At 34.6% G+C, this 23,820-nt stretch overlaps 4 protein-coding genes across 6 annotated transcripts in view; 2 read left to right on the forward strand and 2 right to left on the reverse strand.

Moving 5' to 3' along the window:
• LOC149476714 (kinesin-like protein Klp68D) overlaps nt 1-741 on the reverse strand; it is a 50,294-nt gene extending 49,553 nt beyond the window's left edge. Inside the window, exon 1 of one of the 2 annotated variants that reach the window (XM_089711176.1) lies at nt 341-741. In XM_089711176.1, the coding sequence (XP_089567302.1) occupies nt 341-445 (105 nt within the window). In that variant the 5' untranslated portion in view covers nt 446-741. The remainder of the gene's footprint in view (nt 1-340) is intronic. The other variant, XM_089711177.1, reaches the window with a different exon arrangement.
• Nucleotides 742-977: 236 nt separating this feature from the next.
• LOC149476715 (vacuolar protein sorting-associated protein 26C) lies at nt 978-5,745 on the forward strand. The gene is made up of 7 exons (XM_089711238.1): nt 978-1,193; nt 1,375-1,518; nt 1,851-2,093; nt 2,829-2,990; nt 3,306-3,402; nt 4,367-4,492; nt 5,640-5,745. The coding sequence occupies exons 1-7, from the start codon at nt 1,137-1,139 to the stop codon at nt 5,723-5,725; spliced, it is 915 nt and encodes a 304-aa protein (XP_089567364.1). The 5' UTR covers nt 978-1,136; the 3' UTR covers nt 5,726-5,745.
• Nucleotides 5,746-10,552: 4,807 nt separating this feature from the next.
• On the forward strand, nt 10,553-13,228 carry LOC149476716 (uncharacterized). The gene has a single exon (XM_089711276.1). The coding sequence runs from the start codon at nt 12,104-12,106 to the stop codon at nt 13,196-13,198; it is 1,095 nt and encodes a 364-aa protein (XP_089567402.1). The 5' UTR covers nt 10,553-12,103; the 3' UTR covers nt 13,199-13,228.
• Nucleotides 13,229-14,115: 887 nt separating this feature from the next.
• On the reverse strand, nt 14,116-23,180 carry LOC149476717 (protein cereblon-like). 2 transcript variants are annotated; one of them, XM_089711321.1, is made up of 10 exons: nt 23,040-23,180; nt 22,837-22,961; nt 22,368-22,567; nt 21,541-21,705; nt 20,884-20,988; nt 19,584-19,696; nt 19,218-19,357; nt 16,777-16,879; nt 15,739-15,883; nt 14,116-14,967 (listed from the first exon to the last, which is right to left on the reverse strand). In XM_089711321.1, exons 1-10 carry the CDS (start codon nt 23,050-23,052, stop codon nt 14,796-14,798), a joined length of 1,281 nt encoding a protein of 426 aa, XP_089567447.1. In that variant the 5' UTR covers nt 23,053-23,180; the 3' UTR covers nt 14,116-14,795. The 2 variants fall into 2 exon arrangements, with proteins under 2 accessions (XP_089567447.1, XP_089567446.1); XM_089711320.1 differs by having other exon boundaries at nt 19,584-19,708.
• Between the last annotated feature and the right edge of the window lie 640 nt (nt 23,181-23,820).

The following is a 23,820-nucleotide window of genomic DNA, read 5'->3' on the forward strand; positions in this document are numbered from 1 at the left end:
ATTGTAACTCGCGATTGCCCACGCGTGTGATTCACGTGTTAAATTCATTGAAAATATTAAGCAGTCTCATTGTAACGAAAAATTAATTTATGAAACGTTTATCCATCTCACGTAACACTCCGTATTTTGCTTATTAAAATTATTTCGCAGGTAGTCGGTATTCTTTACGATATGCGTTATCGATCGAAATTAAATGATAACGCCACAATGAAAGTCCAGTTCAATACTATTTACTGTGATATTGTTTATCGGTCGTCTAGAGAGAGATTGGAGACGACGCACCAAGTCTGCGCAGCCCTGGAACCCTACATCAACAAAACAACTAAGGCTCGGTCCTTACCTCCTCGTAATTGTCGTTCTTCTCTTTTTCAGAGAGAGGCCTACATCGCACTACCACTTTAACACACTCATTCAGAGCCGTTCGTGGCCGTGCTGACTTCTCCATCTTCAACCACCCCCTTCAGTGACGTGAATAAAAATTAAACTCAATGTTGCTGATATCGATCCATTCGGGGTGCAACTATGTTCGGCATCACCTTATTTCGTTAACACCACACTCGCACAGGTTTAAACACGATTATTGAAAATAAATATACAATAAAATTATTACAAGATTCTATTTACAGAAGTAGCAAAATAAATAAAATCGTAAAATTCGTATTTCTTCGTTTCACATCCAACCGCCACTGACAGACATCTCTGTGCGACTATGACTTGATTTGACATTCAATTATCAACGATTTTTTGTTGTGACAGATTGCATTCGGATACATATTTTCTAACTTACAAAATTTTAAGATATTCGCACATTAATACTTATATTTATTAATATTCACAGTATTTTAAAATTAACGTGGAATGTACATATACTTAAAAAGTACTTTATCCATAAATATATAAATCTTACTAACTAGAATTAACTTCTTTTTGTTTGACATACGTTTATACGTCAATTGTCGTGTTTGACAAATGAAAACTTATTTTGACGGCAGAAAAATATTGAATTGTTTTGTGATGTGTTGTTGGTACTTGGTAATCTCATTTATTTAATTAATAATCTATCGTAATGTTCAAATAACGAAATCGAAAATTATTAAAATTTAGTTGAAAAACTTAATTACTCGTATCATTAAAAAATGTCATCCAGCCTCGCGATAAATCTGAAAAGAGCCAGTAAAGTGTACCATGAAGGGGTAAGTCTCTAAATTTTATATCAAAGGTATTTAATTTAATTATGAACTTATCGAAGAAATCTCATTTATATGTTAACACAAAGACCATCGCATAGTATAGACGTTTCACGACCCAATTTTTTTGCAAGTAAAAAAAATTGTTTTCTGTGAGTTATAAAAATATATATTCTACAATTTTCAGGAAACAATAGCGGGTGTAGTAGTAGTAGAGAGTAGCAGCGATGTGCGACACGAAGGACTGATGCTGACCATGGAGGGGTCTGTCAACCTGCAGATCAGCTCGAAGAACGCTGGCATTTTTGATGCATTTTCCAATAGCATAAAGGTAAATTCGCCACTTTTATTTATATTAATTATTGTCAAATTTGAATACCTATTGATTTTATTTATTTATCAAACACAAATATTAATTTATTCAATCAATAATTAGTCTCCTATAACCACTTTTGAATCATCTTACCATAGATTTGCCATTTACTGCTGGTTCAGAAAGCTGTGTGTGTGTGTTTTTCTGTGACACACACATAGGCTTATTTCTTTAATAATTTAATTTGTCCAGTTAAGAAATATGGCACAACAAAGCCTTCCAAACCTATCTACCTACATTACCCTTTATGTACACAGTAATACTCATAGAAATAATTTACAAATTTCCAGCCCATAACACTCGTAAACACATCAATGGAACTAGCTCCAGCTGGAAAGATTCCAGTTGGCATTACCGAGATTCCATTTGAGATGCCGCTACGGGGGAGACCCAGTTCAGCAGGCCCTGGTCTCCTGGAGACGTACCATGGGGTGTTCGTGAACGTCATGTATACTCTGAGGTGCGGTATGAAGAGATCCTTCTTAGCGAAACCTTTGAACGCGTCTTGTCAGTTCTTTGTGCAATATAAACCTGTGAGTATGTGTTTTGTATGTTTTCGATTTAGTTATCATATGAAATGTGATTTTAGTACTGACATAGGTACTAATATTATGATTTAAAAATATTTTTCTTTCCTGAATATAATTTACTAACTATATTCAGGAAGGCTATCTGCTAACTTGTACATTCATAAAAATTAAAATGATATATTTATTATACAAATATACCATTATATTAAGTAATTAAATAAGTAACAATCGGAAAAAAATGTGTTTAGCAATTTCGGGGGTAACTTATTTTGGTGTCGATAATTTTTTTGGCACAACTATAAACAAAATAAATTTCACTACTTACTATTAATTAATTAAATTTATTTATTTTCTCATCACAAATGTACAATCAACACATACATTGTTAATCTATATATCTTAACACTAACATTTGTGAGAGACTGGTGCCCGCGATAAGTATAAAATACTTGTGTTACGGGTCACCAGGCCCCCAAGCATTAACAATCACATCTATCAGATAAACAATGAGCGTGAACATTAAATGAGTAAGAATTAATCATAATTAAAATGAAAAATTTGTAAAAACTGTAGTTACTACTACGTATCAAAATCTTTCAAATGAACACAAAAAGTGTGATGTGAATTTTTTTAAAGTCGGGTGCCGTGAACCTGGCACCCTTAGACTTAGTGGTGATAATTTTTTAATACATGGTATTAATATGATGTCAAAATTAAGTTCCTTATTATCAATTTCAGCAAGACGCAGCGCCCCAAAAGCCCGTCCGTTGCGAGATCACTCCCGCGACCATTCGCGCGTCGGCTGCCGGCGCGGGCGCACGTGCGAACATGCCGCACTTTCAGCTTTACGCGGAGATAGACTCGACTGTGTGCCCGCTGGATAAACCTATTACTGGCAAGGTATAGCATATTTTACTGTCGAATTTTTTTATTGAAAATTGTTTTCGAAAATAACTACAACTAAGAGATATATCTTTAGAGTCATGGCAAGAAATATGGTATTAAGAGTATTTTCCTTACGAAATTGCACTCATTGTGCACTCGTGTAGTTTGGTACGTTGTAGACTACGCGGGCGAAAATCTAGTTATTAATAAATTTGAATTACCTTTACTTTTATGTGTTGTTTGCGACGTTGTAGGTGATATGGCAAAATAAACACTACTTCACCTAACAGTTATCAAAAAAATAACGATTAAATGTGATATACTTTCTAGATTCGCGTAGACGATTGTTCAGTTCCAATAAAGTCAATAGAGCTGCAACTCGTCAGAGTGGAAACCTGTGGATTCACTGAAGGATATTCTAGAGATGGTAAGAAGGATCTTATTAAAAAAACATATTAAATATTGTTATCAACAGTTTTTATTTTAAACATACACCGAGACTGAATTCAGTTACAATTTCCGAAAAAATTCATTAATATTTTGAATAGAAATAAGAATAAATGAAAATTCTCGAGCAAGTAGGTAGTTTTGTTTTAAATATTTAAAAAATCGAAACGAAGATACCTGAGCGTGTCAGGTTTTGCGTATAATTCATGTGGACAAAGCCAGCTAGGAGTAAGTAATGATATGAAATAGATAGTGTGTTTTACTGAACTCTTCCTAAACAGCTGGACCGATTTGAATGAATTTTCTTGTGTGTTTTAATTTATAATTTACTACGCACGTGACTACAGATGATAACAAACAACCACACATAACTACAGATGATAATAAACAACCACACATGACTAAATATGATAACACAGGAAATAACCAATCATATTGCTTCATTTACAAACATATTCCTCGTTACACATTCTCGCACATTATTTGTGTAAAATCGCCCTTACACACGACAGCTGCACATATTATTAAATCTATACTAATATTATAAAGTTGAAGTGTTTGTTTGTTTGAACGCGCTAATCTCAGGAACTACTGGTTCGATTTGAAAAATTCTTTAGGTGTTAGATAGCCTATTTATCGAGGAAGGCTATAGGTTGTATATCATCACGCTAAGACCAACAGGAGCTGAGCAATGTGGGTGAAACCGCGGGGAGCAGCTAGTGTATTATATGTAGGTACATTTGTATGTTTATGCTGTTATTGTTGAAGTGAAAACTTCTTTAGCGGCGTTGAGCACTTTTTCTGTAATGGGTATAAAATCTTAAACTCGCGTCAGGACACGTGACCTGATCGAAAAAGCGTAAGACGGCTATCCTCTCTACTACCTACGCGCGTTTTCACTTCTGCCGGCACTCCCGGAGTGCAACCCTGTTTTGCTTGTGCAGCGACGGAGATCCAGAACATCCAGGTGGGCGAGGGCGACGTGTGCCGCGCGCGCGACGTGCCGCTGCACATGGTGCTGCCGCGCCTCTTCACCTGCCCCACCACCGCCGCCGCGCACTTCAAGATCGGTATATATCATACTAGCGACCCGCCCGCTTTACTAAAACCTAATAACTTATATACTAAAACCTTCCTCTTGAATCACTCCATCTATTAAAAAAATCGCACCAAAATCCGTTGCGTAGTTTTGAAGATTTAATGGACATAGGGACAGAGAAAGCGACTTTGTTTTATACTATGTAGTGATACACAGGGTGTCCCACTATTAGTATACTAAGCGCGAAGGGACTTGTAGCTTTGCATACACTGATCACGTAAAAAATACTTAAACAACAAATTTTTCCTGAAAATCCATGTTTTCTTCTCTAGCTTCTCGCAGCTGGCATATAACGCTTCGCTAATATGAGCATTTTGTCTATGAAAACACATTCTACTGTCGAATTTTTTTCGAATTTTTTAAACGATAGGTCACGTGCTGGTGGCAAAGTTGGACGGGTTGCTTGTTAGGGGTGTACACATAGAGTTTTAAGAATTCGTCTGTTTGAAAAAAAAAATGTGTTTGGAATTTTATAAGTATTTTTACGTACTCAGCGTATGCAAAACTATAACCTCCTTTGAGCGTAGTATACCAACAGTGGAACACCCTGTATATTGTGTTTATTTTGTTCGTTTGTTTGTCCGCGCACTTTAAGATCGTTGGGTGTCTATGTTCCATATGCTATGTGTTTTAGTTCGTTTGTTTGTTTTGTGACGTTATTATGTAGGTAAAATATTGGAATGACGAAATTCTCAAAACGGCCGCACGTGATTTATGGACGGTTTTTTAATTCTAAAATGTCGTGTAGAAATTATTAACAGATCGGTTGGATCGTAGTGCTATGTAGAAATATATTGGTAGTAAGAAATCGTCTAAAAATTGCGTGAAGAATTTTAGAATTTTTTAATTTCACTTTTAAAGATGTTGTGTATTGAAAAAATAAATCACAGTTTGCTTCATGTTTGGTTCATATAATAAAATACCTCAAACTCGCGTCCCACTTAACATCCCACTTAAAGTGTGGATTTGTATGAAAATAAAACTAAATTATTGAGCCAATTTTTAACTCTAATCTCAAGACGCAATTTATTTTCTATGTGGACTACATGTCATATAACCAGTTATAAAATTTTGAATTTTCAAGCAACTGAAACAAATGTATTTTGTTTTTGTTTCAGAGTTTGAGCTCAACATTGCTGTGATATTTGAAGACGACTATTTAGTGACTGAAAACTTTCCAATATTATTATTAAGAAGTAGATAATAAAGATGAATATTAATAAATTCTGTTTTATTTTCTGTTACCTTTCCTACTTAATTACCATAAACCTACATATTCCCTACTTAGCACACAATTATACAAATAAAATATAATATTTCCTATACTATGTTGCGTAAGCTACATCACTCCTAAGTATTATCAAAATCCGTTCAGTGGTTTTCGTGTGAAAGAGTAACAACGTTACTAACTTTCACGCTTATAATATTTAGAGGTACAACCGACACTTAAAAATTTATTACGTAGAGAAACTCGCCTACACGAACAACTCTGCGTGAACAAATCCGTTCACTGCAATCAGCACTGGTAGATCATAATATTATTTCAGTTTTCACGAACGAAATCATTGATAATTTCCTTAAGACCGTGCACGCGGTCCGTGCGCTGTTTGGCTCAAATATGTGATTTTTCTAACCAGATTGTCCATCAACCATTTACCTTACAAACATATGAATTATTACTAATAATTGTAGGAAATGTTATTGTCTATGTTGTTAGTTAAGAGTTTTTTTTTTCAATTAATACAGTACCTATTTGTGAATACCATCAAGATAACTGAGCCGATGATCACTTGATTTCACCCAATTTTATTGAGATTAGAATTTATTGTTTTAAGAATTAAGTTATTTATTTTATACATGGACTAGTCGAAGATTTTAACTAGTTGAACGACTAGTTGATGAACGACATTTAACGATCTAGTCTCGTTGATGAAAAATACGTCGACGACCCATCCCTAGTGAAGAGCGTCGCGAGTAGAGCAGTGTGTGGCCCTGTGGTGTGGCCAGACGGCAATATCGAGGCGAGCGGCAGCGCGATGAGCGGGACGAGTGGCATAGTGTGGCTGGGATATTATTTATAACATGTGGTTTTTCCGCGGACTAAGACACGTCCATAAACTTTTTGGCTATTACAATACAACACAATTATAGTCCTTTTCACCTATGATGATTCCTGTGGGCTGTGACACTTCATCGTGTTCCGATTTCCGAATTACGTATTTTTTGTTTAAAACGCCAAAATAATTTTAGTGCATATTTTTTTTATTTTATGGCGGCATTATTACCAAAAATATAAAAATGAAACATCATATGCTTATAAATCAAAAACAGTATTGTTTAGTTTGATATAATGAAAAATAAAATAAAATAACACAAAAATATAATACCTACGCAATTCGTGTGTACATGAAATGGATCGTTGAAAAATCATAGAGTTGGAAAATCATATAATCGGCGCCCATCTTGTGATCGTTTGTCAATCGAGTCAATCGTCTGTACCAGTGCGTCAGCCTTGTATACAAGTTGCATTTTTATATTGATACTTTACGTGGTATTCTGATAATGTTACTAATTGTTATTGTTGACTTTTTGTTGCTGTTGTTTGCTAAGTGTCCTTAGTTAATTGTTGGCGAAATGCCGAAAAAACTAATTTTGGTACTTTATTCAAATCGATTTCATTTCCATATAAAATATTATCGATTATCGGAAACAATTGATATGATTTCAGTAAAGACATCTCTACACGTGTCAAAAATCGATGTGTCACAGAAATCATCTTAGGTGGAAAGGACTATAATAGTTATGTAGTATATTTGCAATAAAGTTTTACTCACTATTTATTACTATTTTTTCATTCTAATTTTATTTTTAGTATAGCTTCGAAAGCGTAACAGACAAGCAGACTTTCGCATTATAATATAATATATAAATTATGTTACCGGAAATCAACCAGGTATCCTATACATTGTCTAGGGCTCTAGGCAATTAATGAATACAGAATACCTAAAACATATTATATAGGTAATGTATGAAATATTATTCATTTTATACTTTGCCTAGGTATTCTATACAATACCTAATACGCAGCCGGTAATGTATGTAAAAGACGAGAGCAATCATTAATTTACCTAAAGGGGTTTGGGTATAAACTTGGCGTTGTGATGAACTTTCACGGCCAGTGATGAAACTTGGATATTTTAAAAGAGCAATAAATTTTGAGCAAAGATATTATGAACATAAATCTCGAAACGTATTAGGAACAGAGATATTTGGTTTTGTTTTATTCATTTACCTAGAATCATGGACTAATAGAATCTAAAGCTAGAATCTAGATCAGGGGTCACCAAATGGCGGACCGCGGTCCGCATCCGGACCGCCAACCCATTTTGTGCGGACCGCAAGAACACAGCAACTTGCACTACAGAGCACGTTTAATAAAAATGTATCTCCCGCACTATCTTTGTTAACGTCAATTCGACAAATTTCGACAAACATGCAAGTTCGCGGATTGTTAACGGTTTATCATCGGGTTTCCTGTGAAGAGTTCTGGATAAAATTTGTGTGTGGTAATAAATATCCAGAACTAAAAAAAATAGCTATGAAACTTCTTACTTTGTTTGGGTCAACATATATTTGTGAAGCAGCATTTTCAAAGATGAATTTCATTAAGAATAAATTTCGATCTCAACTTACTAATGAACATCTCCAGGATTTAATGACAATAGCGTGCACCAATTATACTCCAAACTTCAGACAGATAGTCCACAACAGAAAAAAAACATTTTTCCCATTGAAAAGTAAAAAATTTTCTTTGTTATTTCCGTAACTACATTTCTTTAATAAATTTTTTTTCTATAAAATGTGCGGACCGCGATGGTCATTTCATTTCTTAAAACGGACCCCGAGCATAACTAATTGGTGACCCCTGATCTAGATGATGTATTATAAGATTTTTCTGAGTCTTAGTTTTCTCCTTTATTTATTTAAGAGTTCTAATCAAAACGATGTATATGAACGAAACAAAATTGCGAGGGCCCAGTTTGGTGAGCCTTCATCAAATATAAGCACTAATAAAAAATATTATACATAGTTAATATTTTCATGGCTATTCTAATATCACAATAATATTATACAATTCACTAGCGCCATCTACATCAATATCAGATCAATTATATTTTATTACTGTCACATCTAGCGATGACTAGTAAGAATTAATTGCACAAGAATTACTGCTAGATTCTAATAGATGGCGCTGTTTTCAATTTCATAATTACTTAATTTACGGAATAAAAGTTAAACATTACAATATGGATAGCAAAAATCAGTGATATTAAATAAAAAAGGGAACTATTCATTTTTATATTAAATATAATGTTGCTTTAGCGAAAAAGTTTTATTTATTTATATATATGTATAATTAAATCTAGTGGCGCCATCTACATTAATATCCTCTATAATTTATTTTATATCAGTGACATCTAGTGGTGACTAGAAGAATCGAAAATAACAATGGCTGCAGCCTCCTTCTAATAGATGGCGCTTTAATCAATTTCATAATTACTTAATTTACGGAATAAAAGTTAAACATTACAATATGGATAGCAAAAATCAGTGATATTAAATAAAAAAGGGAACTATTCATTTTTTATGTTAAATATAATGTTGCTTTAGCGAAAAAGTTTTATTTATTTATATAATTAAATCTAGTGGCGCCATCTACATAAATATCCTATATAATTTATTTTATATCAGTGACATCTAGTGGTGACTAGAAGAATTGAAAATAACAATGACTACAGCCTTCTTCTAATAGATGGCGCTGTTATCAATTTCAATATTATACGATTCATGAAAAATAATGCTTATATCTGTGTAGTATATTATTATTAGTCTGTGCTTATATACTAAGCACTAAGAAAAATATATATCCAATTTTTAATGTCTTCTATCTGTGCTACCAAATTTCAAGATTCTGAGTTCACGATCACGGGAAGTAGCCTGTAGGTTTTGAGTTATGATACCCTTGCGAATGTCGAAATTTGCGAAAATTTTCAGCATACGGCTATATTTTCTGGATTGCGTTGTTATAGTAGTTTGATTTTATTATAGGGTAAAGATATTATAGACTAGGGTTGTAACGGAACTCCGCCTCCGCCTCCGTTAATGCGGAACTTCCGCAAAGAATTTAACCTCCGCCTCCGCATCCGCCTCCGCAAAATTTATGCGGAGTCATATCGGAAGTTCATTTGCGATCACAAACAACGCGCAAGGAGCGACGCTAGGCGACGCGGCCGCTCGGCTGCGTGTTTTCAAGTGAAATGGTCGAGCGTTTGCTTAAGGGTGCGCATAAAGCAAAATTACCAATCTTCTATTAGATGATACGTGTAATATTCAAGACCAAATCTAAAAAATAAAATATATATCAAACTAGATGATATGTTCAACGATTCTGTTTAATCAAAAACATAAAATATTAAAATTTACTCGATAAAAAAAAATCACCAAATTAGCTCTAATTTTACGTTTTCTACTTGACATGGTAATACTTATTATGATTTTTTTTTCATAAACAATTATATTAAAACATTTGCAAGATATTTGTCAGAGCATTTTGTGTAATTACTTTTAGTTTTGGTTTTATCTGATATCATCTAATAGAAGATTGGTAATTTTGCTTTATACGCACCCTTAAGCCGCGGGAACACGGCCAAGCGGGTGGTGGGAGTGTGAGTGAATGAATAACAGGAATCAACTTCTCAAAGCGTTCGGTACCGCGTCCGTGATTGTTTTAAGTAATTTTTTGCGTAATTATTAGTTATTGTTATTTAAATAACGCGATGAAGCCGAAAACTAGTGAAATTTGCCAGTACTTTGTAGAAGTAGACGATAATTATAAATTTTCCCAACAAATTTCACCTCCGCCTCCGCCTCCGTTAACCTCCGCATCCGCGGAGGCGAACCTCTTCACCTCCGCATCCGCCTCCGCCTCCGCTAAGTAGGCCTCCGTTACAACCCTATTATAGACCTGAGTTTTTGTTGTAGTACATATTACGTTCATGAGTAAAGGGGTTGTGAGCTTAATTTTTTTTTTACATAATGTAATTCAAAATTCTTGTTTTACGTAATTATTCCTATCTGTGTTACAAGACGTTACTTTGTACCAAATTTCAAGACTGTGTTGATGGGAAAGTACCCTGTAGGTTTTGGTTTCTCTACGAATGTCGAAATTTGCTAAAATTTTCAACATAAACGGCTGTATCTTTGCAGCATTGGCTATAAGTTTTATTTTTTCATAGCATCAAGGGACTGTAGACTTTAGCTCGATACCTCCACTCGTTCCTGAGAAAAAGGGTGTTGACAGACAGACGGACAACAAAGTGATCCTGCAAGGGTTCCCTTTTTTGCCTCCTGGAGCTTTTTTTTCAGATCTGATGAAAATAAGATTCGGCAAATCGTGGCAAAATATTGCTAACGTTGCAAACAATTTAAGTTTCAATGGTAAATCTAAACTAATATTATAAAGCTGAGGACTTTGTTTGTTTGTTTGAACGTGATAATCTCAGGAACTACTGGTCCAATTTGAAAAATTCTTTCGGTGTTAGATAGCCCATTTATCGAGGAACATTTAGTGTCAACTTGAGTGTCAATTTCCAAGCTAAAAATATTTGAAATTGCTGACAGATCTAACAAACAATTTTTTTTAACTAACTGCAAAAATCATTATTAAAATAGTTACTTAAAAGATTTTTTTATTTTATTTTATTTTTTTTATTTAACTTATGAAATTAAAATCCGAACAATGTGAATTTTTTTAGAAATTATAGTCGACAAAATGATTATTTTCACCAAGATATTTGACTTAATTGAATGGTCTAGGGACTCTTGACATGTTTCCGAAGAAACATCTTACGTTACTAACTCACGCACTCTAGAACTTTTTATTCAATGGACTTAGTTTTGATTCCACATTGTGTTTTTCATTCGTAAGAATTTAAGCATGCAATTTCCATTACTTGCCAACTTTTTTTTTAAACTATGAATAAATAAAACACAAAATAGTATAGATAATTTATTGTTCTATTAATATCTCATATAATAAATTATAATTCACAATCTAATAATAGACTTATAAATATTTAGATCTAAGTGTATCTGTACAACGTAATGTACAAATGTTCAATATGATATTTTCTTTTAAAAAATAATAAATACAATATCTGGTGAAATATACTAAAGATTATACGTAGAACCCCGTTAAGTCGAACCTCGATAAGTCAAAAACCTTGACCTATCTCGAACAAAGCAACGTTTTATTTTACAACCTTTACAACTTGATCATTAGGAATTTATTACCTCTATTGTTCGAACAAAAATAAGTTACCGACTTTAAGAACTTGCCGACAATGTAAGTACACTATTGTTTCTTATAAAACATTTTAGGAGAATACGATAATAAATTTATGACTCACGTAAACACGCTTGCTTGGTGTCAGGTGTTCAATTTTGATTTCCTTTCGACTTAAATACTGTCAGAAGTAGTTTGGTTCTACTGCAATACACATCAATTAGTGCAACAGTCAACATGAGTGCTGTGAAACGTAAACTAAAAACTTTGAGTCTTGCTGAAAAATTAGAAGTGCTCGAAGCTTTCAAGAGGTGTCAAAAAAGGAAAGATGTTGCTGAACAATTTGGCCTACCAATGAGCACTCTTTCAAGAATAATAAAAAATGAATCAGATATCAAGAGAAAAATACAAAACGGTCAAAGTTTGTCCTGTAAAAGACGACGAATTGCAAAATATCCGGGCTTGGAGGAATGCTTACTTAAATGGTTTGAGCAGTGTCGTAGCCAAAATATCAGTGTTAGTGGACCACAGTTACAAGAAAAAGCCCAAATATTTTCTAAATCATTGGGAATCGTTAATTTCAGAGCCAGTAATGGATGGCTAGGAAAATTCAAAAAAAGAAAGGACCTTTTTTTTAAAAACGTTTGTGGGGAAAGTGCAAGTGTCAACATTATCGATTCAGTAGCTCAGAAAACTGATACTAATGATTTAGATGACATAGAAGACGTGAATAATACAATTATCGATTCAGTAGTTCAGCAAACTGAAACTAATGATTTAGATGACATAGAAGACGTGAATAATACAATTATCGATTCAGTAGCTCTGAAAACTGAAACAAATGATTTAGATGACATAGAAGACGTGAATAATACAATTATCGATTCAGTAGCTCTGAAAACTGACACTAATGATTTAGATGACATAGAAGACGTGAATAATACAATTATCGATTCAGTAGCTCAGAAAACTGAAACTAATGATTTAGATGACATAGAAGACGTGAATAATACAATTATCGATTCAGTAGCTCTGAAAACTGAAACTAATGATTTAGATGGCATAGAAGACGTGAATAATACAATTATCGATTCAGTAGCGCAGAAAACTGAAACTAATGATTTAGATGACATAGAAGACGTAAATAATACAATTATCGATTCAGTAGTTCAGAAAACTGATACTTATGATTTAGACGACATAGAAGACGTGAATTATACATGCGCTCCATGGGTTTCCATCCAAGAGGCGCGAACGGCATTGAATACCTTACGTAATTTTATAGAGCAAACCGGTAACTCTAAAGAAGAATTTTCTGCTATTTATATATAAGACAACGATATATTTTTTATTTTAAAATGATTTGAATTTTGAAGTAATGTTGATTTATAAATAAATAAAAATATGTTTGTCACCTCTGCAAGTTGAATTTTTATTTATTTTACCTCTCTTTCAAAATTGATAAGAATAAATCTCAAACTGTTTATGTCGAATCGAAATCCGCCTAAGCCGAAATCCTCCATAAGTTGAAAATTCTCTAACTCGAATTTTTTGGCGTCTCCCTTGATATTCGACTTATAGAGGTTCTACTTTTATAAGTAGACGACATTAAAACACCATGATTACCGCAAGTTAAGAATCTAATTCATATATTAATGCTCTCTTTGTGAAAACGCCCTTAAATGTTGATACTTATTTATTTAAAAGTAATAGTCACTGAAAATATTTTGAAAATTTATTAGTGTATACGTATTAATATCGGCATTATATTTTACCAGTTCAAGCATGCATTTATAGCAAAGTATTCGGAAAAAGATGCAATTTTATTGAATGTATGAAAATAGATAAATTACATATTTTAACATCATTCATACTGAAAATTACAGACATAAATTTATTTTATTACGAATATAAAAATGCAACATGTGTTGTTGCATTACATTGTATTACATCTAACATTTTCTGATAGGAAATAAAGCTAATGAACCTTAATGACAAGTTAAAAAAATTCGCCATAGGAATAATTACAATAACACACCGCCAAAAATTAACAAAACATCAAAACATTTATGACACTTAAAACTACTATTAAAGAGCTGTTCGTCATTACAAATAACACAGGAACTCAAAAACATTGAATTCGGCAGCACTGGGGGTGCTGCAAGGATCCATTCTGGGTCCTTTGCTATACATAATCTACAACAATGACAAAAGTTACGTAAGTAAGTAATAATATGAGTAAGTAGTTAATATGATCGCAGAGGGGGGGGGGGGGAGAAAGTGTGGGCTGGGGAAGGAGGCGTTAAGTCCTTTGCTCTATATTATGTTCTAAATCGATGAAGTAAGCTACGTATCCGATAGAGGTTATCTCACGTCACACGGCACAGCCTCCGTTTGGAGGCTGTCTGGGGAGTACTGTTCAGGGCGATTTGCCCTCTTCAGTAGGTAGCTAACGCCGCCCGTCAATACGGGCGGGTCATTAGGAGGGCAAATCGAAGCTACGTATCGTCAAGTGGGTCTTCGTTTAGTTCGTAAATATGAGCGCGGGGGAGGGGAGCAGGGGGAAGGGGGTGCTAACTGCTAAGTCCTTTTAATCTTAATCTATAACAGTGAGTTAAGTATCATCGAGCGGGTCTTTTCGAAGTTCATATAATATGAACGCGGAGGGGGCGGGGGAGGGTGTGGTTCTTTGCACTATATATTTTACAATGATGAAGTAAGCTACGTATCAAGTGGGTCTTCTCGTAGTTCGTATATATGAGCGCGGACGCGGGTCACAGGAGGTGGTGGGCGGGGAAGGGGGGTTCTTTGCTCTATATGTCATGTCAAGTGAGTCTTCTCGCAGTTTGTATGAGTGCAGAGACGGGTCGCAGGTGGGAGGGGGAGGGGGGTTTTCTTCACGTTACACGTTCTACAATGGTGAAGTAACTTAAGTATCGTCAAGTGGGTCTTCACGCAGTTGGTATATGAGCGTGGTGCGTGTGCGGGGGGCGGGGGCGGGGGCGAGCGCGGGGCGACGGCGAGTTTCGCACGGGACCACGTTGTTGCGGCACACGCCATAGAACTGCTGCGGGCGTAGGTTGCGTTTGAGCGCGTCGAACCTATACGTAGAGACATATTTGAATTCGTCATTTAAAATAATGTAAATGCAACACTGATTATTTAGAATTAAATATTTGGAAACATATTGCTAATTTTAGTTAAAAAATATAGTTTTCTGACAAGAAATGAAGTAACTATCCAAGTTTCCACCTTAGTGAGGAAAATAAATAATAATAATAGTTTAATAAAACTAAAAAACACGCTTTTTATAGAAAACCGAACTAAAAAATAGAAAATTTTATCAAATTAGTGTATTGTCATCGGTCCTCAATAAATCTACAAAGTTTGAACGAAATCTGGCCGTTTAAAGTGGGTCCAAATCGCGCCCAAAGAAGTCGGTTACAAACATACAAACATACAGGTGAAGCTAATATTATAAAGCGTGTAAATTAACATTTTTGATGAAAATTAAAAAAAAATCATGAATTGTTTTTATTTTTTACTAAAGACCTTAAAATGAGCTATAATTGTTCCATTTACAATATCACAAAAGTCTCCATAGGTTTTGAGATATTTAATGCAATACCAAATATCCCTAGACTTTGTTGATGTGTGTAAAGTAAACTTTAAAAAAAAAAAAATATTAAAAACTTTGTTAATGTGTGTATGTTGATGACTTTAATGGATTTTAAACGTGATTTATTCAAAAAATAATATTTAACGAGACGTTCAGTCGACTATTCTACTACTATTTCTCGATTTCCCGGTTAGTTAATTAACTTATAAATGGAATAATTCGTCTATTTTAACTTGTATGAGTTCCCCATTACCTCCAGCCCACGTGCGTGGTGCACACGGCACACAGCGCCACGGTCCAGGTGTACCCCGGGAACCAGGAGTACTCCGCGGAGGGCGGGCCGCTCAGCTCCGTGTGCGAGGTGCTCACCACCGTCACTATGTCGTGCATGTAACCCCCTACACAACAATTATTTATATTTTTATCGTAAACATACATACATGTTGGTAGTACAATAAAGTATTTAATAAATAAATAATCTGTAACGATCAAAGACAAAATACAAACCGAACTAAAACCAGGAAAACGGTATAATTACACCCTGTGATTACACCTATCCATAAAGAATGATATTCAGTTCGCAATGTAACTAGAGACTTTATTATATTGGAAAATTATATGTAAAAAGCTAATCAAATTCTTAAAATCTAACATGCTATTGTCTGACGTATACTTTGCATCGCGTAAAGCAATCCTAATGGAAGATTCCCTGAGCCACCTTAAATACTTAATTTCATCTCACTTAGATAAAAGCAAAGCTTGCACAAAAAAAATCCCATTGATCTCAAATAGGCTTTTGACACTGTGCCTATACGAATTTTGCTTCGGAAACATGAATAAATAGAAATAAGAGATTGTGCATTGTTTTGGTTTCAGAGCTATCTAGCAAACAGGACTCAACAATATAAAGAAGAATGTTTTCTCAATAAGTCTAATAACATCTCCTTTGGGGTTCCACTAGGTAGCAGTCTGGGTCCCACTCATGTGGAAATAGAACATACACGGCAGAATTACTGTAAATATACATCGATTTAAATTACAATATTGCAATTGCCTTTTGCTTTCATTAACTTCACCTCTATGTTTAAAAGTAACTGACAAGTTTGCACGTAGCCGACTAATTAGATTTTATCATACTTTAATACTTAACAAGTATCGGTGACAATACAATCATTTCAAGAGTTTCATTGTGTTTAAGTTCTTCTTTAAATATATTGTTATTTTTTTGGTAAGAGCATAATTATTTATTCAATGTACATAAATTCACAGAATACAAAATACGTAAACATACCTAAATTAGTATAATTGGAGTGCACCCCCTCACTGGACATGGCGAAGATGTGTTCCCGCTTTGCTATTTCGGTGGAACACGATGTGCAACACAAAACATTGTTCTGTAAATAAAATATAAAAAATCGTTTATTTGGAAACAATATATAAATAAAAAACAATTTAGACACGACGATCGCCTCAACTAGGAATATAAATATTTCCGTGAAACGAAAGAATTCAAATTCAAATTATGCTTATTTGCAAGAATGTAGTTACAAATTACAGATGTTTTAATTTGACGTCATTATGAAACTATATAGTAAAATCCGTGTTTATCGTCTTAATCTAATTCTGTTAGTGTTTTTTACATGGGCGTAGCCACGGTGGGGCAGGGTGGGGCACTTGCCCCACCCTGGCTCTGACCTGGAAGGTACCTAACCAAATCTAAAAAACGTAATTATCTAGGTACTGACTACAAAACTTAATATCCGTTAAAAAATTTTCACTCGAAATTTGTCAGGCGACACAAAAAAAAACGATCTAAACAAAAAGCTTGCGCTTCTATGTTACATGATTTAAACCACTTTTGGTGCCAGAAAAAGTAGTGTAGTACTGTTACCCCATTCAAAGCTGTTTTTATTTAACCAAAATCGCACTAAATTTCCCATCCAATTTCACTTTTGTTTTAGGATAAGTTACTGACCATAAAAGCACAAAATGCTGACAGATCCAGGTGGAGCTACGCTCGCAATCTTACATAAAAGTTTTTGGCCGATACTTATCTCGGAAACTATCCATTTTAAGGCAAAACATATTAGGAATTTTTTGTAGATAGTAAAATTTTACATCTTTTATACCTTGTCAACTTTTTGTAAAACTTTCCGTTTACGATTTATGACCTATTTAATGAGCCGGTTAATCATCAAGTAACTCTTTAAATATTGGATTAATCAATGAAATGCATAGGCATTAATATATTATACATATGAATCCATTTATTAAGATTACTTTATTTGAAACTTTTTTTTCTAATGCTTTTTGAGTTATTTAACGTTTCGCGATAAATAGTACAAGGTACATATGTTTCGTATAACTAAATAATATTGAGTAGTTATTTTATATTCAGATGCAAGAATAAAATTAAGGAAAATATTTAAAAAAATCTATTAAAATTTTTCTAGAAGTAAAAAAAAATCAAAAATTTTGCCGTTTCGGAAACGGTGAAAATACACTTGCATTGGAAATTTCTTCTTCGTTTTTATAAAAAACTTAGAAAAAAACTTTTGGCCTGCCACGTTACCCGCCGAGCGGCAGCATTTCTACATTATACGTGGAACAACTCAAAAAATATGGGTACTAGAAAAAAAAATTTCAAACAAAACTTGTAGACAATAAAGTGACCTAAAAACTATGTACATACATGCATTTTTTTCATTAATCCAATATTGTAACGATCAACCGGTTCATCAAATAGGCCATAAACCGTAAATAGTAAGTTTTACAAAAAATATTCATCATCATCAGCCCCTATGGCCTATACGTTCCAACGGCTGTGACACGGGCCTCCTATGAGGGTACAGGCCATAATCCACCACGCTGGCCAAGTGCGGGTTGGCGGATGACACATGTCGTCGAACTTTTGATTCTTCGACATGTCGGTTTCCTCACGATGTTTTCCTTCACCGTCCGAAAAATCAATTTATTTCCTGCGCGCTCGCCTGGTCTCGAACCCCGGACTTATCGATTCGAAGTCCGAGGTCTCACCACTGAGCCACCACTGCTCTGCAATTTTTTTTTTTTCACATAAAATATTACATGGTATAAAATATGCGAAATTTTACTTTCTACAAAAAAGTCTAAGCAACTTTTGCCCTAAAGTGGATAGTTTTCGAGATATCGGTCTAAAACTATAAGATTGCGAGCAAAGCTCCACCTGGATCTGGCTGCTGTTTCTGCAAAGGAAAAATTGCTAAAACATACATTTTAGAGTTACAACTTAATAAAAAGTAGGTTTGTTCGGAGCCCTCGGTGCGCGACTCCGACTCGCACTTGGCCGGTTTTTTTTTGCCCCACCCTGTGCCCATGGCTAGCTACGCCCATGGTTTTTTATCCTACTAATATAATAGTTGCGAAAGTTTGTGGGGCTGGATGAATGTATGTGTGTTACTCTTTCACTAAAAACCTACTGGAAGGATTTTAATGAAACTTTGCAGTAATAGAGGATGTACATCAGAATAACAGATGAGCTATAGAAATATGTACAATATGTATTTGCCTTCGGATTTGTCCCCGAGAAAATCAGCGCGTCATAGCTAATGTTGTACATATAATGATTGAAAAAAAAATACAAAAATCAGCAATAAGTAAGACTATTTTGTTCACTTTTCGCCATCTTAACGGACACTAAACTTTTTTATTTACCCTATTTTTTCAACCCAGCACTTGCCAGTCGGAGCTTACCTTTTGTATAAGTCGCACCTCCATGTGAAGCCGCAGCAGAGCATCATCCACTATGAATAACGCAAGCCTTTCCTTTGGTGAAAGTGTCATGTTCGATGCCGTCCAGAAGGAAAGTGACACCGGGTCTTCTGGGATTGGCGCTATAATTTAAAAGTACGAGCTTTAAAATAGTAATTATTTGTGAAAATTATTATTATTTCACTTTGAGTTGTTTGAGTTTAAGCGCGGGTTCTCTTTTATCTGGTTTTGTCGTATTTCACATAGACAACTATTAAAGTGACAGATCCCTGGTTTAAAGTTAGACTGTGTTAAAATTGTTTTGTGGTAAGACCATGTATGTTAAAATAATGGTAAGTTATTACATACTTTTAACAATATGGCTGAAGTATTCCTGGATAGTTTGCCGCATGCGGTGGTAATCGAAGATATCGTACACGAAGAGCGGCCATGGGGTCTGTGCAGCGTCCATGTTGCGCAACCTAGTGTCGAGCCTGCATATAAAATCTTTCTATGTATATATAAAAAATACTAGCTGTGCTCCGCGGCTTCACCCGCATTGTTCCGCTCCTGTTGATCTTATGGTGATGATAGTTTCTGAGATTAGCGCGTTCAAACAAACAAACTTTTCAGCTTTATAATATTAATAAAATAATAATGTTAGTACAGATACCCGCCTTATTAGTGTGAACCTCCTCCTTTTATTAAAGTCGGTTAAAAATTACGTGTCGTTTGTCCGCGTTGGACTCCCTAACCACTGAACCAATATTAAATTGGATTTGCACCCCGTGTGCAGTTTGATCTAACTTGAAAGATAGGATAGGTTACATCCCAGTTCATAGCCGCCACATTATTTTATTTCAAAATTATCTGTAAACTCTAGTCGGTTATTATTACATATCGCGTTATTTGTTGAATGGAATAAGAAAGTATTCAATAAATGGCGCTATCTCCTGTTCAAGATTTGAACTGAAGTTACACAAATTTATACTAGCTTAGATTAACAGTTTAATACACATCTATAATTGTGTGAGTGATTGCCATAATAAACTGTGTTCAAATTCCATAAAATAATCATTTTTTCCATTTTTTCATGTAAATGCAGGTATAACTCGCTTGAAATGCATAAACATTTTTTTCTATATTTTCTTATCCTTTATATGCTTTTGGGATCACAGTCAGTCCGCTATGCAGAGCATGCATGGCGTCCGAGGAAATGGCAGCCCACGTCATCATGGAATGTACGGGGGTTGCGGAGTGCAGGGCAAGACACCTGGGGTCTCTCGGGTCCCTGAAGCCTTCGGCAGCCCCTCACCAGCTGCTTGGCTTCATGGTGGAACTCGGGTGCTTTCACTTTTAGCTGGTTTCCCCCACCTCCCTTTTTCACGCAAAATAGGCGCTTGACGGCGAGTTGCGGAGAAATGCCCGTATATCCTACTAATATTATAAATGCGAAAGTTTGTGAGAATGTGTATGTGTGTGTTTGTTACTCTTTCAAGCGAACCGATTACAATGAAATTTAGCACACATATACAAGGTAACTTGGATTAACACATAGGTTTTATCCTGGAAATCCCACGGGAACGGGAACTATGCGGGTTTTTCTTTGAAAATGCGGGCGAAGCCGCGGGCGGATAGCTAGTTTCTTATCTAAAAGCGTGATACTGACTGCGTGCGCTGTCGCCGCCAGCGGTCGAGGCTGGGCAGGCGCGCGGGCCGCAGCGGCTCGCCCAGCTGCACCTCGGGCAGCACGCGCACAGCCATCATACGCATCCTGGCATTCAATAAATCAATATTTCAGGACATTCTACACACACGGCACAATCTGATTACATACTAAGCTTGTGTAATGGAAACCAAATGGCTGATAAACATACATATATAATTTTAAATAAATACTTATACAACCATCTATGTTCATCACACAAATATACCAATGGACCTTTTATTGCAATCTGTATCTTTTTCATTTATATAGCAACAATTAATATAATATGTGAATAAAACAGTTGTGAATTTTTATTTGTGGAAAGCCATGATAATTTTGTATAAAAATAAAAATATTAAAGAAACCATAGAATGTTGTTGTTTAAGAACCATAGGATATTGATTTATCACTGCATATTATAAAAAAAGGTTTCTGGCTATGCCTGTTAACTAATTGTTACTGCGTTTTCACATCTCTGTAAATCTGTATGTATGGTTACTAATATATAAATATAAAAACAAACAAACCAAACTATAAAACAGAAATGAAATACACACACCACAATACCAACAAAGGAAAACCAAACTAAAACTCATACTTATTACAAAAAATTCATACCTATGATAAATATCTATGGGCTGTGGATACTTCGGCATTTCAAGGAATCGAAACCTGTGATTGGCTCTTGCTTTGAATGTGAGGACCTGAGAGGCCACATCTGTTCCACTCGCTTCAAACACTTCACAGAGCACCCCATAGCCAGATATTACTGTACCGCTTTCGCTGTAAAATATTTTATTTTATTAGCTTCCAAACAGCTTATACTACTATATAAGAAACAAATTATTCAAGTACAATTAATATTGTTCTATGTAAAAGCCTATTATATGGATACACAAATGTTTGGAGTGTGAAAGATATTAAAACAAATAAAAATAGTGTTACCACAACAATAAAAAAATACAATAAAAGAACTACTTATGATAAAAAGATTCGACATAAATCCATATGTTTCAGGTGCTACGCAGAGCAGAGTTTTTTCAGTAAACTTTATTTAGGACAACTCTCATTTCTGCAGGGAATAAAATAGTTGACTGATCTGACTAACTGATCTGTTGATCTGCTTGCAAAATTTTAGCAATTTTTACACAAAAACAAATTTGCTTTAGAGAAGTAGCAGATGAGTTTTAATGGAAATATTAATATTATTCAGTTTATCTGGTCTTTATTCACACCGCCTTTGCTCAAATCAGTGAAGAAAAAACATGATAATAAAAGTGTAAAAGAATTATTAGCAAGTAAATACTAATTATTACATCATACTTTATAAATTATATATTGTTTATATATATTACATATAATCTTCAAAAGTACAGGAAAAATCTTATTTATAAAGAACAAAGTCACATAGGTCAACTTTATCAACTAGTATATAAAAATCTTACTCAGGACAAAGCAATCCAAACAGCTTATCATTAGCCAACGTCTGAGCTAGCACAGCAGCATCCTGCGGGTTAGTGAGCAGCATAGGAACAATCTCTCCGGGAAACACGATCCCATGGTGCGCAGTTACAGGGACTCTGCCCGTCCATCCTGGCTCTAGTACACAACGGCCACTGACTGCTACAAGCCCTGTTCCCATGTACTGTAATATTTTAAAAATAATATTTAACATTAAGCTTCATAGTAGTGGTTGAATTTATATATTGACCTAAAAATAACGGATCGGAGTAATTTATAATAATAATAGCAGATTCTGATAAGGTTCAATTGGTACAATCGCAATATTTTTTCTCGAATTTACCAGATCACAGCCAAATTTATCGGCTACATTAATACTAGGGTTTTTACGCCGTAAATTTATGTGAACCGGCGCTTTAAAAAGACAACTCAAATACATTGTTTTGGACTTACCGAATGAGATGCCGCAAGCGATATATCAAAATCCTCCTCATCGTTGGTATCATTATCATTTTCTTCAGCCATTGATTCATCTCCATCTCCTGCAGCGTTGCGTTCATCATCACCATCCCCTGATACTGAATAATATATCTTTTTATGAATTTCTCAGCACAGCAAATAAACAATACGCAGAAAATATGTTTATTTACACAAACCATTGTTTTCCATGATTCTTCTTAGAAGCTCACGCAAAAGCGAAATGTTGAAATTTTATCTTATACCTAGTAAAAGAAATAATATGCCTAGGATAAAAATATAGCACTATCAACATGCGATGAGAAATCAGAAAAGTTATTTTTTATTTTTATTTGGAAATTTGACAGACGTAAAATACAGACGTAATTTATATGGCAACACATTTTTTTGACAATATGGTTTTGCCATTACAAAAAAAAATATTTAAAAAAATACTGAAGAATATTCGATTTGCTTAGATGATAGATCATTAATTGTCATTAATGTAATGTAAAGTAATGGATGGAGTACGCTGGCAAATGTTCTAACAATGATCTAAGTCGATTTGTGAAATAATTATGTTGATACATGGTTGATACACTGTATGAAACTACTTTTGATTAGATATGTTTAAATATAATATACAAATCAAATAATTTTTATCTTGCAGACGTGTTGCAGACATAGCTAAAGGTGCTCGTAAACGGGCTAGTTTTTTGACAATTTCTTGCTGCAAAGCTGCTGTTGTGGCCATATCGTAGATTTGCTCATTTCATGAAATGATTGATCATTTCACGAAATGGTCGCATTTCATGAAATGAAATGAAATGAAATGAAATGAATGAAATGAAATGAAATGAAATGAAATGAAATAAATTTATTTGTCCATTATATGATTTACAATTAATGTACGACAGTGGGTCCCAAACTAAGTGAAATACTTGTGTCTTGGGACCCTGAGTTGCGCTTCTTGGTTATGTA

Source organism: Colias philodice, chromosome 26 (assembly GCF_061535455.1).
Source record: "Colias philodice isolate Cphi_HAF_F1 chromosome 26, ilColPhil1 Martin Lab GWU primary, whole genome shotgun sequence".
Lineage (NCBI taxonomy): Eukaryota > Metazoa > Arthropoda > Insecta > Lepidoptera > Pieridae > Colias > Colias philodice.